Source organism: Hyperoodon ampullatus (genome assembly GCF_949752795.1).
Source record: "Hyperoodon ampullatus genome assembly, chromosome: 16".
Classification (NCBI taxonomy): domain Eukaryota; kingdom Metazoa; phylum Chordata; class Mammalia; order Artiodactyla; family Ziphiidae; genus Hyperoodon; species Hyperoodon ampullatus.
Window position 1 is genome coordinate 3,173,027 of NC_136929.1, and position 16,770 is coordinate 3,189,796.

The 16,770-nt window shown below is 44.1% G+C and overlaps 1 protein-coding gene across 1 annotated transcript in view; it reads right to left on the reverse strand.

Annotated features, from left to right (window-relative positions):
- The window catches only part of COL4A2 (collagen type IV alpha 2 chain), a gene marked incomplete at its 5' end in the record, with an annotated part of 177,361 nt that overhangs the window by 106,502 nt on the left and 54,089 nt on the right, over positions 1-16,770 (reverse strand). Inside the window, one exon of the mRNA XM_079722117.1 lies at positions 16,217-16,297. Coding sequence (XP_079578243.1) covers positions 16,217-16,297 — 81 coding nt within the window. The remainder of the gene's footprint in view (positions 1-16,216; positions 16,298-16,770) is intronic.

Genomic DNA, 16,770 nt, shown 5'->3' on the forward strand with positions numbered 1-16,770 from the left:
CAATGGCTTTCCATAACAGCCACTGTGCTCGCCCCAGACAATGGGAAACTTAGACACACAAACAAAAGACAAACAACAGAAGCTTCCAAAAAGGCAAAGGAAACACCTGCTATTTTTTCAATGGAACAAGACACTAATGATTATTTCATATGAAGCCTTTAAAATAATATATGCTTCACTGTAGTGACCATAAAATGAGATTTAAAGCACTGTAGAAAAATATCAGTCCAGCAATATCTACAGTTAATGGGGAATTTTGTGTCTTTTCAGGTTATCTCTATTGGCAATAGGAGAAAACATGTTTATAGACAAAAAAAGGTTACTTGTCTTTCAGAAAAAACATGTAAAAAAGGATTGCAATATATGCATAGATACCATAGACAACAGTAAATGCCTCTAAATTTGAAACAATAGCATAACACTGATTATTTTGATTAAAAAATAGCATGAGACAAATTCCAGAAAAGTGAAACCATACGGATGCTACTTCTCACTTCTACATTCCAGATTTGTCAGAAGGAGACTTGAGAGATGCTGAAATAGTTCACAAATCACATGAAGGAAAAATGGGTGAACCTGGACTGGTCTTCAGAGACAGAAACTTTTTTTTTTTTTTTTTTTTTTAACAAAAAAGACTATTGAAGAGTTTGGGGAAAGTTCTTCTCTTTGTGCCTGACCCCACCACCGCCGCCCCCCCACCATGAAAGGTCCTTTCAGAGATCCATGTCCTAGGTGGTCCACGGGGCCCCAGGGCGTCTGAAATCAATGGTACTATTGTCAACACCTCCTTGAAATATCCAATGGCACACATTTCTTTTATGCTTTAAGTTTCTGTGAAATACAGTAAGGACACTTGGAAACTCCAGGGGGTCGGGGGCATATATAGCATTTTTATTTAAAAAAAAGGAAAAGGTGAGGGGCTTCCCCCGGCTACTCAGGGTGGGAATGGGATATGGGATCTTGGCTGCGCCTGCAGGCGCCTCTCCCATCTATGAGCCAACTCCCTGTCGGTTTATTCCAGGAATTCCTGTTGATGCAAAGCCAACAGAATATAGAGATCCGTGGGGCAATAAATGGTGGAAACGGGAATGACAGTAAATTCCTGGAACGGCCAACGTCAGACCCGAGGCAGAAAAATTCAAGTCTAGAGTTATCTCATACGGCAGTGACACTGCCCGATGAAGCTTCCCAAAGAACGGGAAACGTCAATGCCAAAAGGACGCTTGATGTCTTTGAAAACATTTATTCCTGCTTGTTCAAAGTGCTCAGGAACATCTGGACTAGGTTTGATATAAAAACTTGATAAAGTAGAAAGGCACTAATGCAGTCTAACAACGTTTCAGGGCTTTAAAAATGCACCCGGGGCTTTATTTTAAGTTCTAAGATAAGATTAGATGCTATAAATAACTAAAATCCCATGTTGAACACATGAATAAAGGGTTTTCTATGATAGTAAATTGCTGGTCTCCTGGAAACATACACAGAAAAGGTATACTATTGAATAAATATAAAATACATACAATTAAAATACATAAATATACACGTGTATATGTATGCACACATATATGATGTATCCATTTCAGAAATCTGAGGTTGTTTATTGTAATATGTATATCTTAATTCTAAGAAGAATCATCTTATTCCAGGCACTTTTATTCCTTCAGTGACTGTAAGGAAAGGATCCAAGAGGACCATCCAGCATCCCTCAGCCTCCATAAATGTCAGTTTCAAAGGACTAATCTATTCATCTTTCTGATCAACATGTTATTTCCATGACTCATCTTTCCTTCCAAGATAACTGACATTTTTGAAGGGCACCCTTTTTGTTAAATTTTATTTTATTTTCTACTAAAGGAGTCTTTTTAATCTTCTGGAATTAAGGAGTTCATTTTCATCCACAAAGTTCTTTTTGTTTACTTCCTTGGTCTGATTATGCTACTTGAGGGTATGCAGATGGCTACATATCCTTTTTCATCAATCCTATCCTCAAAATAAAGTCCTAAAAATACCAGTGGCAATGAACATTTAGACATCTCCTTTTTGGTTCGTAGCCGTTTCATGGAATGTCTGTGTTTGAAATAGATCAGTATTACACAAGTAAAGATGCATAAAAAAAGATAAAGGGCAGAAGAATACCCTCATGTCCACCATCTCCAAACCAGAAACTTTAGCTCCACCTTTCAGCAATTTCACAGTAATCAAAGTAAAATCTGGGTCAAGGTTGAAAAATTAATCGCACAAATGGAAGACCAAGAATCAAAAAGCAAAACCCAAAAGGAACACAACAAGAAACTTACTGCAAGAAAAAAAAGGAGTTTTGGGTAGACATACATCGCTCGTGAGCCAGCGCAATAGCCTGTTTGGTGAAAACGGGTGATGGGATTTTTTTTTTTTTTTTGCGATACGTGGGCCTCTCACTGCTGTGGCCTCCCCCACCGTGGAGCACAGGCTCCAGATGCGCAGGCCCAGTGACCATGGCCCACGGGCCCAGCCGCTCCGTGACACGCGGGATCCTCCCAGACCAGGGCACGAACCCGCGTCCCCTACATCGGCAGGCAGACTCCCAACCACTGCGCCACTAGGGAAGCCCAAAGGTGATGGGATTTTACGACCCAGTCCTAGAAGCACAGCATCCAGACCAGGGAGGAAATGGTCTCCCTTCACTTCACGCTGGTCTGGCAGCTGCTGGAAAGCCAAGTTCAAATCTGCAGGCCAGGACTCCAGAAGGGAAGTGAGAAACTCAGAAGGAGATTAGAACAAGGGTACAATTTTCATATGAACAATTGGTCAGGAAGTCAGGGGCACCTGACAGTCAGGTAATGCAACAGTTGATACTTTAATATGAAAAAAGGTTAGGAAACCATGTTCTTCCCTAAGTTCTGCTGAGATCAGTCGATTTGGAAGGAATGGAGTTGTGATGGGGCCTGTAGAGGGCCGATGGAAGAGAAAGCTCACTGGGGCTCCGGGAGCTTTGCGGTTGAAGCGAAATGCTAGAGGACGGCCATCACCGGGGCATCGGAGTTTGTGTGTAGTTGTGGGATGGGATGGGGAAGGTGGGATTCCTGTTCAGGAAGCAAGCATGTGTCAAAGCTAAACCTTTCCTATGTCGCAATGTTCTCAAGAGCTTTGATGACAGCAATCACAGCACATGCTGCGGTGGGGTGTCACCTCCCGTACGCCGTGATGGTCATGCTGGTCCCATGAACCATTTGTCAGTAGTGTTGAACTGTGTTCTTATTAATGGTATTACATTTTACTGGTCTAATTGTAACCGAGCAGGACCCTATGGGGTCTTCCTGGGGCAGCCCCTCCCCTACATCCTCAGCTGTAGCTCCTCTGTGAAGTACCCGGATAATAGTATCTGATGCACATTTCCTGAGTTGTTTTACAGATGCTAAAAGCCCCACCAAATGAAGAAATTAAGTACTTGATGATCAAGAGCCCCCAGACCTACTGGCGCCTAAGGATTGATAACTTTAACCCCTGTGACACCACCTTGTTACCTCACCATCGACCTATCAGAGAATTGTGCGTGAGCTGATCACACACCCTGTGATTCCCCTCCGTCACCTGGCCTTTAAAAACACTTTGCTGAAACCCCTCGGGGAGTTCGGGGTTTTCTGAGCATGAGTCACCCATTTTCCTTGCTTGGCCCTGCAATAAACCTTTCTCTGCTCCAAACTCTGACGTTTGGTTTGTTCGGCCTCACTGTGCGTAGGGCCCACGAACTTGCGTTCGGCAACGTAATAATGATCGAAGCTCACCTGAAGCTACTGATACAGCTATACTGTAACCAACTGCATAACTTTAGCCTTCTTGGATTTCAAATGAAACATCCTAATGCTATTATTTAGTTCAACCTCTTTATCCTTGCCTCTAGTTGACCGGGAGTTTAAAAAAAACAACTATTTAAATATAATACAATTACAGCACTAATATCACTTTATTGTATAACTTGTAGAGGTTAAGTCTATGTCTTCAGGATGTTCTTCAGTTCTTTTCTATACAACGCTTGAGGAGAAGCAGGCTGATGTCATGCCCCTGGCATCTCTTGATTTCAAAATATACTCTTTAAAGGCAAGAAAAACACTGGCCAGAGGAGAAATTATTTCAAACAAAGATGTGAAGCTGACCAGGGAACAGAAAGAAATCTCCTAGGGGCTCAGATATGCTTGCTTTATTTCTTGTCTATGGCATGTCTTACACCGAGTTTCTTTTAAGTGAAGCTGTGGAATCAACCTTATTGTCTGGAAATTTTAAGTGGGATTCAGTGTTAAGCGAGAGTCCCAAAGAAAACTTCTGTTTTTGCGGAAGAGTTGAAATTTTTTAGTTCAACTTTTAGGAGTTGGATTATTTTCTTTTGCAATAACATATCATACTTTTCATTAATTGGGTATTTTTTAGTGAATTTGACTCTAGATATATATGAATCTATTCTGAGGTGTGTGTGTGTGTGTGTGTGTGTGTGTTGTGTGTGTGTGTTCTGTGTATGTGTTTTCATTAAGTAACCAGGAAAGCCTTTCTTTTCTGGAGTCCTCTAAGAACAGAATGACTATTCATCAGTCTCAGATGTATTCTTCCGTCCTTCCTGGGTAAGACGTTGGGGAGATTTGTCAAGGTACTGCACCAACAATTCTATCATTCTACGATGAGAAATACAAATATTTGTAAAATAGCAGGTGTTAAATGATGAGGAATTACCCCCAAGGCCTTTGAGTGAGGAAGCCGTCTTCCTGTTTCAGCATTTTGCTGGGATTATCTGGCCTCCTATTCACCCCCTCTTTCTTTTGGGTTGTAATGGTGTGCATTAGGGCTGTGGGCACACAGTCAACTCTATTCAAGATTTGTGCACCTCGCCCTCAGCAGCAGGTGTATCCAGGCTGCCCAAGTATAAGACAACGGGCTACTTCTCTGAGTTGAGTTGAAAAGAGTAGAATGTTAAAAGCAACATAAACAAAAGAAAACCGCTTCCTAGTCAGTCACAGGGTTCTGTTCATGTTGTTTCCAACCCATTCATCCTCAAAGCCATGGCAGTATGTCTTTTACTGAATTAAGAAAGGCTAGTCTTGTTGGCAGATGCTAAATACGGGTGCAGGGCATACAACTGACCTTGACATCAGGGTTCTTTCAAAATATATCTTCACAAGGTGTAAAAAAGGCCATTATCACCATTTGGAGTGTATTTTCTCGAAAAATCATGCAGAGCTAAATACATGCCAGCACTGTAATTTTTATTACGGAGAGACCAACTTCACCATAAAATTCATCTGTCCTCTGTTTCTTTATTTAAAACAGACTTTAAGTTTGAAGAACAGTTAAGTGCTTTACAAAGACATTTTAATGAAAAACATCAATGGTGACAATGCAGCTAAGACCTTATTAGGCCACAGATGTTATTTACCCAGAATTAATTACTTCCATTTCATCTTGTTTTGCTTTCTTTTGCTTTTTCCTTTCTGCTTCCAAATCTTTAGGAATTATCCATCCTAACAGTGTTTTGAATACAAAAATTTTTGTTCCTATGGTGGGATTTTAGTGCTCTCGCAGGGGCTTAGGAGGAAACTGCCATCAATACAGGGTTTGTATTGGGTTACAGGTAGGTCTAGTCCTGCTTTGATTCTTCTAGAATTTAGTCTTCTAGACTGGACACAGAGAGGAAGGGGACAGGGATATATATTTTTATTTATTTATTTTTCATTTTTCTTCTTCTTCTTTTTTTTTCTTGTTTTTTTCTTCTTTTTTCTCTTTTTTCCCCTTTTTTTGCGGTACGTGGGCCTCTCACTGCTGTGGCCTCTCCCGTTGTGGAGCACAGGCTCCAGACGCACAGACTCAGAGGCCATGGCTCACGGGCCCAGCCGCTCTGCGGCATGTGGGATCTTCACGGACTGGGGCACGAACCTGTGTCCCCTGCGTCGGCAGGCGGACTCTCAACCACTGCACCACCAGGGAAGCCCCGGGGATATTCTGATCTTTCTAATCAGTGGGGAAATATGCCCTTTTGAAGGCTTGCTTTCTACTTCCCATGTGAGTCAGACATCTGACGACTTGAATGACCTGGTTGTCTATACCACAATGGGCTAGTTTGGGTGGGATGCCAGAGGGCTCAGAATCACAGGCCGTTCAGGCTCTCAGGTTGAGCAGTTTCTTAAGAAAATTCTGAAATGCCTAAAGCATTTAAAAATAAATTCAAACTCACCTGAATGCCAGTGATGTACGTAGCATCTTTGCCTTTGACTATTAAGGACACGGGTAGCTTCTTCTAATTCAAGAAGGAGAAAATAAGGCAGAGAAAAGATGACCCCCTCCCACTCTAGAGTGAGGAAATTGTGCCTGTGTCACTTGGTTTGGTCATTTCTGCCATTTTTCTCTGGTTATTATTTACTATCTCTGGAAGAAAACAGGAAGAGTAATTTCAAAAATGTGCAATCTACTAGTTTTCCCTTCACTATGGGAGCAGTCCAGTTTAAGAGTGCCTAGATGCAGGAGCATTTAGCCTCTTGTATAGGCTGCCCCAGTGAACTGGACATGGATGCCTTTTCCATATGAAGACTTGACCTCTCTTCCTACTGAGTGAGGGAAGACAAATTCAGAGAACATGTTTCCATTTGCAGATGGCGTTTAGAAAGCACGTCATGTCTGGTAACAATTTTCCTCTGGTCATTTTAGAAATCCTGCCATTGTTTACTAAGGATGGACTGGAGGTGAACAGAACAACACAAAGGTCTTTGAAGACTGGCATTCCTTCTCTAAGAGAAAAGGATACGCTTCAGTGCTGTACTTGTCAAAACATTCCATCGGAGGAAGGAAGACGATGGAGTTCCAAAGGCAGAGCTGAAGTCTGGCTTCGGAGAAGAGTAGAATGTTCCTTTCTCCCCGGTTTATCAGTGTCTCTTGGAGTCAGTGTGAGGTTTTCAGTCAAAACTCAAAACAGTATTATTATCATTATCCTGGCTCTGACCCACAGATATGTTTTCCTCGAGGCCACGAAAGGAAGGCCATTTCCCCAGAACTGTCAACTTTGGACTGGAACCCGGTTGATCATTTTCTCAGCATCCTTGGTGCTGATGGCTGGTGTGGATGGCCAGCCTCCCTGAGGTTTTGATTGCTGAGGCCACCGCCCAGAATCCATGGTGCCTCTTGCCCACATGCATCGACCAGCCGGACAGTCTCAAGGCATCATTTTTGTGCTTCTGCATACACCATACTTTCACCAATGTCCCGGTTTTCCATAAAAACATCTAATATCAGTCTATGGTCAAAGGGTTGGGAGAAGAGGGACTTGCCTAGGTAAAAAAAAGTTATTTTTTCTCTCAAGTTCATTCTCTCTTCTGCCTGAGCTCTGAGAATGTCTACTCTATGCTCCTTTTGTTTGGATGGAAATTCAGAAGAGAACAGAGGGGTGTGGCTCTCTCAGGAAGAAAGAGTGGGCTTCCCCCGGTATTTCTAGGGCGGTAGACACTTCGGGCAAGATTGAGTGTTTGTAGACACTAGGTAAGCATCTTTCATTAGCAACACCTGGAGACAAGAGCACAGTATGATGTTTTCATTATGAAGGAATGTGGTCTAGGCTGCCAGAGCGACGTGTGTGTGTGTGTGTGTGTGTGTGTGTGTGTGTGTGTGTAGTTTCACCAGAAGTGGGACAAATGGATAAATAAAATATGTAAACATTTAGAATTCTTCCTCTGCACTCAGGTACTAAGCTGCCCATGTGCCAGTGCTTCATTATTAATCACTGATCATGCGCCTACTGGAAATGCTAACTACATTTTTTAAATCAATTATCTGCTCTGCTGTTACCATAGCAGCAGTGTCGTGGGCAATTCCTGTTGTGGTTGATAAATGCTAGGCCACAGCCACTATGATTAATTTTCACCAATGATTTTCATGATTCCTATTATTTAATGATGTATTTTACTGGAGGAAACATGGGAATCCAGGACAAAGTTTGTCATGCTTCAGATAAGGGACATGATGGTTTCAATGGCATGGAAGTACATTTTTTCTCTAAGTGCTGACTTTCAATCATCAGATTCTGTCTATAATGATGTTCTTTGAGTCCATGCAGTGAGGTGGTATTGACACTTCGTCTTTTCAGGATTTAATAACGTATCCTTCCTTTCGGATGGATGGGCTCCAAACTGGCCCGTTTTCTATCAAACTGTGACTAGTGTTAGAACGGTGCTCTGAAACTAAACATTTAAACAATTAAACAACTAAACATTTGGGAGCAGGGGATTAAAGCCAGGGATGCCACAGTTGCTTCTCTCTGCTCCAGCTGCACAATTAAATCATTTCTACAACACCTGATTGAAAGTCCTACTCTAAGAAAATGCTTACGTAATCTTGTCAGAAAGAAGGCAAGGGTGAGGTTATGGTCCCAAGCTGGGGGGGCTGGATCATCAAAGGTCTCCTGCAGATAAGAAGTTTTCAGAAGGGGAGGGTATGGATCGGAGCTCAAGTTGGCAAAGCGAATTCTCCCACGAGGCCGTGGGGTTACAGTGGAGAATGAGGGGACAAATCAATTAAGAAATCGTTCTTCACCGACTGATGACACATGCTGTACACATACTATTTCCAATGTGCTGGACTCACGGGTCTGTGTATTTTTGTGATAACACCCTTTCTGTAAAGATATAAGCCCAGCAGGTGACAAGTCTTGGTCTTACTTTCATGAACGCTGACTTTACACTGTGTTTTATTTTCCTCTTGGATTTAATATCTAGAGTATTCTTACCTATTCACTATGAGTTTATTGTGTGTTTCCTCCACTCTCCACCTCGACACTCACAAAAGTGTGATCTTGTATGAATATAGTAGCCACTGGCCATATGGGGCTATTTTTATTTGAATTGTAATGAACTAAAATTAGATAAAAATCCAAAATTCAGTTTGTTCATTTCACTAACCACATTTCAAGTACTCAAAGGGCCATGGTGGATGGTGTAGGTAAAGAACATTTCCATCTTTGCAAGAAATTCCTTTGGAGAGCACAGGCTAGAATATCAGCTGCAAAAGATCAGGGATATGAACTGCTCTGCTTATTCTGCATCCCTGGTGCCTAGATGGGGCCTGACATGTCACAGATATGCAAACAATATCTGTTGAATGAATAAATTTGTTTTTAAATCGTAGCAGCCAACTACTACTATGTGTAATTGTAATTTTAATTGTAGCAGCCAACTACTGCTATGTGTAATCGACCGCCTGTGTGAGGGGCCACGTTTCCTGGCATCTTTTTTGACTAGAACTCGACCCTGACTGACTGGATCACCAAAGTTCCTCACCAGCTTCCCCACAAGAGCTCTGTGACTTGGGCAAGTTATAAGTCACACAGTTCCCCTAAGGGACTCTCCTGACGCGCTTCTCGCCTCCCTCAGTCAAAGGTTCTCTAAGACTCTTACGCGACCTTCCTCTCTGACCTCACCTGCCACGAGTCTTGCCTCCTTGCTCTGCTAGGGGCGCACGGGCTCCCAAGGGGTCCCTTAAGTACGCAGGGCACACCCTGACCTCGGGGCCACCTCTGGTCTTCAGGGCATCCCCTCCCACTGTTCACTGACCCAGCCCCTTCTCCTAGACACGTGCCTGGCGTGTGGGTGACTAAAAAATTACAGATTTCAGTGTTGAATGACTGTAAAATTCCATTGTTAAAAGGAGGCTAGGGTTCTTCTTACCATGGCAGACATAAAAGAAAGTGTCACTTTAAAAACATATCACTTATGTGCCCTGTACAAATTAGGCGGGCATCGTCTACATCTGCTGAAGTACTGTTTTCCTTGCAGAAAGTAACCAAGTAACGGAGCTGGCTGTAGCCACAGTGGCATCGGGCTAGCCAGAACCACTGCCGTTCCAGAGACACACTAAAAATAAGCGCACGATGTTGAAAGTAGGTGAGAGCTATGTGTCGACAAAGGTTATACAAGCCCAGAAGCCAGGAGGGGTTTCTGCTATTTCTGAATCATTCTTCGCCCTTTCTGGGCTGTGATAGGGCAGAAAATGCGGGCGATGACTTCCGTCAGGTCTGCTGAGCGGACCAGTAACAAGCATCTGCCTGGAAAGGCAGCAGCTGGTTTGGAAAGAGGTCTGCTACAGCAGCACTGATGTTTTCATTTCGCGCTTGCACGTGCCTCTCCAGAGCTGAGACAGATGGCCGCGTGGCTTAGGGGAACCCACCAAAGTGGCAGAGCCCACACAGCACACACATCTGGAAGATCTAGGTTCTGAGCATCTCCCTTTGCTCCACAGTGGTCCACCAGCCTTTAGATTTATACTGAGCATTTCAAAGAAGAAAATTCCGTTTTATTGCCACAGCCCAGTTATACACATTTGAGGGTAAGGTTTACGATTAGCGATGCACGACAGAATATACCGCCATCAGCAAGACGACAGCGCTCCTTGGAAGAGACCTTGCCACGGTGACTGTGGTTCAGAGCTGCTCAGGGCCCCTCTGGTCCTTTCCCTGATGCTGCGCATCTGCTTCCTGCATCTCTTGGCTGCTGCCTACCTGGGCTGACAGGCGAGCGCCAAAGACTGAGTCTCCTGCACCCCATCCGTCCGTCACCACCCATCTCTGAGGGCTCTGTGTTCACACGTTGCTTCCTCTCTCACTCCGTGTCTCTCCGGTTTCTCTCACTTTGATTTATATTGTTGAATTTAAGGAATCTTGTGAGGTCGAGAATTATTTGGGTCATACTTTGACCCAAGTCCAGGGACCCATAGACTGTGGGAAACTCTTAGCTACATGAAAAAAATGCAACAGCCAAACACAACTTGCCCCGGTTCTCAGCCTTTGCTTTAGTGAGTGAGCTTGTCAACTGCACCCTTCCAGGAGCTGAGGTTCCAGTCTTGGGGCTCCTGCTGCCAGGCCCGTGGAGGGCGAACGTGGGGGGCATGACTGCACAGTGATGGGGAGATGCCAGGTCCCTCCCTCCGGGTTGGTGGTTCAGCTCTGGGACCAGTCACAGTGGTGGTTTCTCCTTTTCCCACCGCAGCTCGACAGGCCATCTAACCACCTCAAAAATTCCCAACGTTTGGGACTTAATTGGTCTTTGTATGAACCAATTTCTGAATACCTGACTGCCTAGGAAAACAGGCGCCTTGCGAAGGTTAATGCCATTAAAAGGTTGAAATCGCCTATCTGATCTGAGCTTATGGTCAAAAAAGTGTCAGGGGAACAGGAACCTGACTGAGTAACTGAGATAATGAATTAAAATTGACCTCGGTTGGAAAAATCTGAGAACTTCACAACCTTTTTGGTGAGGTAACGCACAAAGGCAAAGGCGTCACTATCTGTTGAATCAGATGCCGCCCCTGCTCTCTCTCCTGTTTTCTACACTGTGAAGCTTTGTGTCACATGGAGGCAGTCACTCTGCTTTGACAGAAATTCTGTAACAGAAATTCTCTCTGATGCTTGCAGCTCAACTACCTCCCATCTCCACCGTGCGTAGAGAAAGAAAGAAGAAAAAAAATAGAAAAAGAGGACAGGGCTTCCCTGGTGGCGCAGTGGTTGAGGATCTGCCTGCCAATGCAGGGGACACGGGTTCGAGCCCTGGTCTGGGAAGATCCCACATGCTGCGGAGCAACTAGGCCCATGAGCCACAACTACCGAGCCTGCGCGTCTGGAGCCTGTGCTCCGCAACAAAAGAGGCCATGATAGTGAGAGGCCTGCGCACAGCGATGAAGAGTGGCCCCTGTTTGCTGCAACTGGAGAAAGGCCTTGCGCAGAAATGAAGACCCAACACAGCCAGAAATAAATATAAAATAAATAAATAAATAAATAAATAAAAATGTTACCATTCTTTAAAAAAAAGAAAAAGAGGACAAAAGGGAACCCTCCTGCACTCCTACACTGCTGGTGGGAATGTAAATTGGTGCAGCCGCTATGGAGCACAGTGTGGAGGTTCCTTAAAAAACTGAAAATAGAACTACCATATGGCCCAGCAATCCCACTACTGGGCATATATCTGAAGAAAACCATGCTTTGAAAAGATACATGCCCCCCAATGTTGACAGCAGCACTATTTACAAAAGCCAAGACATGGCAGCAATCTAAATGTCCATCAACAGAGGAATGGATAAAGAAGATGTGGTACATATATACAATGGAATATTACTCAGCCATAAAAAGGAATGAAATTGTGCAATTTGCAGAGACGTGGATCAACCTAGAGATTATCATACTAAGTGAAGTAAGTCAGAGAAAGACAGATATCATATGATATCATTTATATGTAGAATCTAAAAAAATGATACAAACGAACTTATTTATAAAACCAAAATAGACTCACAGACATAGAAAACAAACTTACGGTTACCAAAAAGGATAGCAGGGTGGGGGAGGGATAAATTAGGAGTTTGGGATTAACAGATACACACTACTATGTATAAAGTAGACAACAAGGACCTACTGTATAGCACAGGGAACTCTATTCAATATCTTGTAATAACCTATGATAGAAAAGAATCGGGAAAAGAATATAGATTTACATACATATATTTAAACCTGAATCTCTTGGCTGTACACCCGAATTGTTGTAAATCAACTATACTTCAATAAAAAAACAAAAAGAATAGAAAAAGATATGGGGGCTGGGCAGCTTTGTCTGGCGTGACGAGTATGTGACCATTAGCGGTAGAGAAAGTCCGAGAATTTAGTTAGTTGCCTTTCTTTGTGGACAGAACCCTGTGGAGTACTGCTGGATTAGGACTTACACTTTCTAATTACTCCAGTATACTTAATAGGGAATATTTGAAGTAGAAACCCTCTAACAACCACAAAGTCTTAACTCATTTCTTAATATACGATATTTGTTTTTCCCTTTCTGACTTATTTCACTCTGTATAACAGTCTCTAGATCTAACCACATTAACTCATTTCTTAAAGTTATTTATTTTTTTGATTCACTAAGCAACTGAAGAGATGGCTGGAAAATTGGCTAGAGAATCACAACTCTTGAGTCAAGACAGCAAAACCTCTTTTCTCTTTTCTCTGACCGTGTGCTTCCCCCCATCCCCTGGCATCTCCTCCATATAGGTTAACATCTGGCCAGAGGTGTGCAGACACAAAAGATTACTGTAGTGGAACACGAACTCATCTGAAAGTCGGAGAGCTCGAGTTCTGCTCTGGACTGAGACTGGAGCAAGTCACTTAGCCCCAAATGTCACTGTCCTCCCAGGAGGACTGGCGGATGTGGCTAGGTCACCCTCTGCACCTCCCAGCGCTGGCCCGGGAGCGGAGGGTGCGCAGACCGCTGGGCCTCAGCTCCCCCCTTCCTGCCCCCTCTACCGGCTTGCTGGAATGATCCGCGGGGCGGCTGGCTCTGTCTGTGAGACGCAGTTCTCTTCCTGTGACAACGCGCCACCCGCCACTCCAGGGCGGGGAGTCTGGCTCGATACAGAGCTTGCTCTTTTGGTTAGGACGAGAAGTCCTTTGGAACCAGAATCCACAGTACCTTTGTGATTTCTGCTTAGAGTCTACAAGTTACCCAGTAACACACAGTTTCTGGTGTTGGCTGTCACCATGGTGAGGAACACATTAACTGGACCCCGTGCCCATATAAGGCAGAGTGAGCCTGGAGCTCGGGGAGCGTGGCTCTGCGGCCAGGCACCGCCACAGCCACTACGGTGGCACCGAGGGGAAAACAGACAGCAAGGGACCCCAGGGGAAGCTGTGGGAAAGAACAAACTATGCACACAGCTCTCGGAGCGGCAAAATCCACCCCACGGCTATTTTTGTGTATTACATTACTTCTGAAAAATACTACCACTCCAAAAGCAGGGCAGAAATAGCTCTGCTTTTGATAGGACCCCATTTGGGTAGACTTGTTAATGAACAAATATTTAATACACATACACCAGGTTCGCAGAATGGACAAAGACATTCTATTTTCATAAATGACTGCGTAAAGTATATGCGACTGTCCTAACAATAAATATCTTCAGTAATACACTGGGCTCACCCTGTAGACAATGATAAATGGGGTTAGTTATTTCTCCTCACTGGGTTTTCTTCTTATCTCTTACTGTCAGCCATTCCCATCACCTTATTGATCAATATTCAATAGCACACCTGAATCAATCGGGCAGCCTCGGGTGCTGACAGTTAGAGCCACCCGGTTTGGATCTGTGTGGTCCAGGAACGGGGTCTACGTCTCTCTTCAGGACCCCAAACACTCCAGAGAGGGGCATCTGCAGGCCAGTCCCCTGTGGGGTACCGCTGGCCCTGGCTCTTGAATAAACTACCCGGACAACTGCCAAGTCTCGACTTAGTTTGACCAAGATTGATAATGTGTCTGCAGAATTAAAGGAAAGTCAAGCCCATGCTAGGTTACTCTGGTTAACGAAATTAACCAGAAGGTGTCATTTTCTACTTTTTGGTAATGCGTAGAAACAGAGTCAAGGTATTTTCTTAATCAGGGATGACACAGGAAACAACACCTGTGCTGTAAACTTACTAAACTAGAAAGACCAGCGGACCTGCAGAAATTCTCTTCTGATGACCTCTTTGAGAAGACCCTCAGCGTCATTTAAGAATCCACTGCTGTGCAGACGGCATCACATATGGAAATAATCAGAAGGAACTACCTTTATGGAAGAACAGCGTTCTTGTAAAAGCGTTCTGGGAGTTATGTTCACATACTGGTTCTACGTTAACTAATCATAAAGAGTGAAAAAGAAGAGACCCAGCCCCCTTCTACTCAGTCTGGGTTCTGTTTGGGAGATCCCAGGGAGAATGCAGGTCCTTTCAGAGCCGGGGTCCCCTCCGACTCGGGCATGTCTCACAGATGCTTGTACACCACTCGTTTGCCTTCTCTGTGCCCGCAGAAGGCTGAGCTAGCCAAGCGCTGGGGAGGGGAGAGCCCTGCAATGAGGCTTTTCACCACTGCTCCAGAACCATCGCTGGGAAAATCTATAGCAAGGGACCCCAGGGGAATTTAAGTCTCATGGAACGGTTTGCATATATTTAAAAATACTTCTCCTTGTTAAATGCTGATAAAGCATCTTCAACTAGCAACTCCTTAAGCATAAAGTCCCCACGCCAAGCAGAGGGACCCTTTACTAAAGCAACAACAGCAAAAACTGTCACGATGAACACAGCCCGTGGAGACGGAAGCTTTGATCTCCTGGCAGAAGATCACTCCTCAACTGTGAGCTATGTTACTAAAATAATGGTCAGTCGCATGTTAGTACATAAGCTCACCACATTTATAAAGGGGCTCCCTGCCACGCCTTTTACGTATTTGACTTTTGGGGGTGACTCAGGTAGGGAAGGATGTAGGGTATAACACCCAGCCTCAGAGGTGGGTCTCCAACCAGACATCTCTTCCTCCTGGTGGGTGGGGATGGAGCACGGCTACTTTGAAAACTGACTTCAGAATTCAACTTGGTGAAACGCATTTGGAGCCCCCGAGCATGGCCGTAATTCCCGGTTCCAACAAGGACAGGGCGATGCCGGCGATAAGCCCCAGTGGCCTCTTACTACCTGGCATCGGACAAGCATGAGTCCTAGAGGGAACTGCGTGATTCCAAAGCGTAAGGACTCAGAAGACTTTGTGATGTAAAATGAAATACTGCTTCCCACACACCAAAATGGGCTTAGACATATGAACAATTCCTTTTTAAAATCAGCAATACCAAGACTCAAACATCAGCTTTAAAGGCAACACTTTGAACATATTACACCCAAAATCAGGTCCGTATTTCAAACTCTGCCAGGTGTCACGGTGATAATTTGGGGGGACCGCTTTTCTCTGACTTAGTGGGCTTTACGTAAAGGGCATTCAGGGAATGCGTGGGATAATTTTAAAAAAAGCCAAAGCGATTCTCAGTGGTATAATGCCAGCGCCCTCTAGTTTAAATGGATATTGCAGTATAAATGCGACTATGCTTTCTTTAGGTAGTGCTTTTACAAAATCTATGCTTATATATGATATAAATATAAAACGCAGTTGCATTATGTGTACCTATATGCATACACATGTGCATTTATGACAACAAACAAGAGAAAAGAGGCTTGAGAAAGTTAACGCTGTTGTCAATTTTTTAAGAAAGTGGTATAAATAGACCCAATTTTGCATTACATTATTGTTTGCTTTGTGGAAGAGAACACGCCTGTATTAAATTTCTTAGGAACGTATGCAAATGACTTAACCAGGCAGGATGGGGCACTTCGTTCAAAATGGATGTGTCAGGAAGATAATACTGCAGTGCTGCGACTTACCCATCCTCCTTTCTCGGGATAGCACTGGCAGCCCGCACTGCAGTCTCTCCCTCCACAGGGCACATCGAACTTCTTCACACCCTGAAAAATGAAACACAAAGCAGAGAAGTTACCGCAACACTGCAGCTACACGATGCGTCATAGTACCAGGTGCTGAGAGCCCTTCCCATTCTAACAACTACTCATTCAAAACATTCAGCAAGTCTTTAAAACATAGACTTTAATTTTCAGAGCAGTTTTAGGTCCATAGCAAAAGGTACAGAGACTTCATGCACAGCTCCCCCGGGCCCCAACCTCTCAACCAAAAACATCCCTCACCAGACGGGACATTCGTTACCATCAATGAACCTGCACTGACACACCATCACCACCCAAAGTCCACAGTTTACATCAAGGTCGCTCTTGCTGCTGTACGTTCTATGGTCAATAAGCCTTTTTTCATTGCGTACTAAATGCCAGATGCCAAGCTAGATCCTGGGGCTCGAAGGTCAAGGAGAACTTTGCCTGGATCCAGGGATCCCATGTGAAGTGAGCCTTGGATGCTGTGTTAAGCC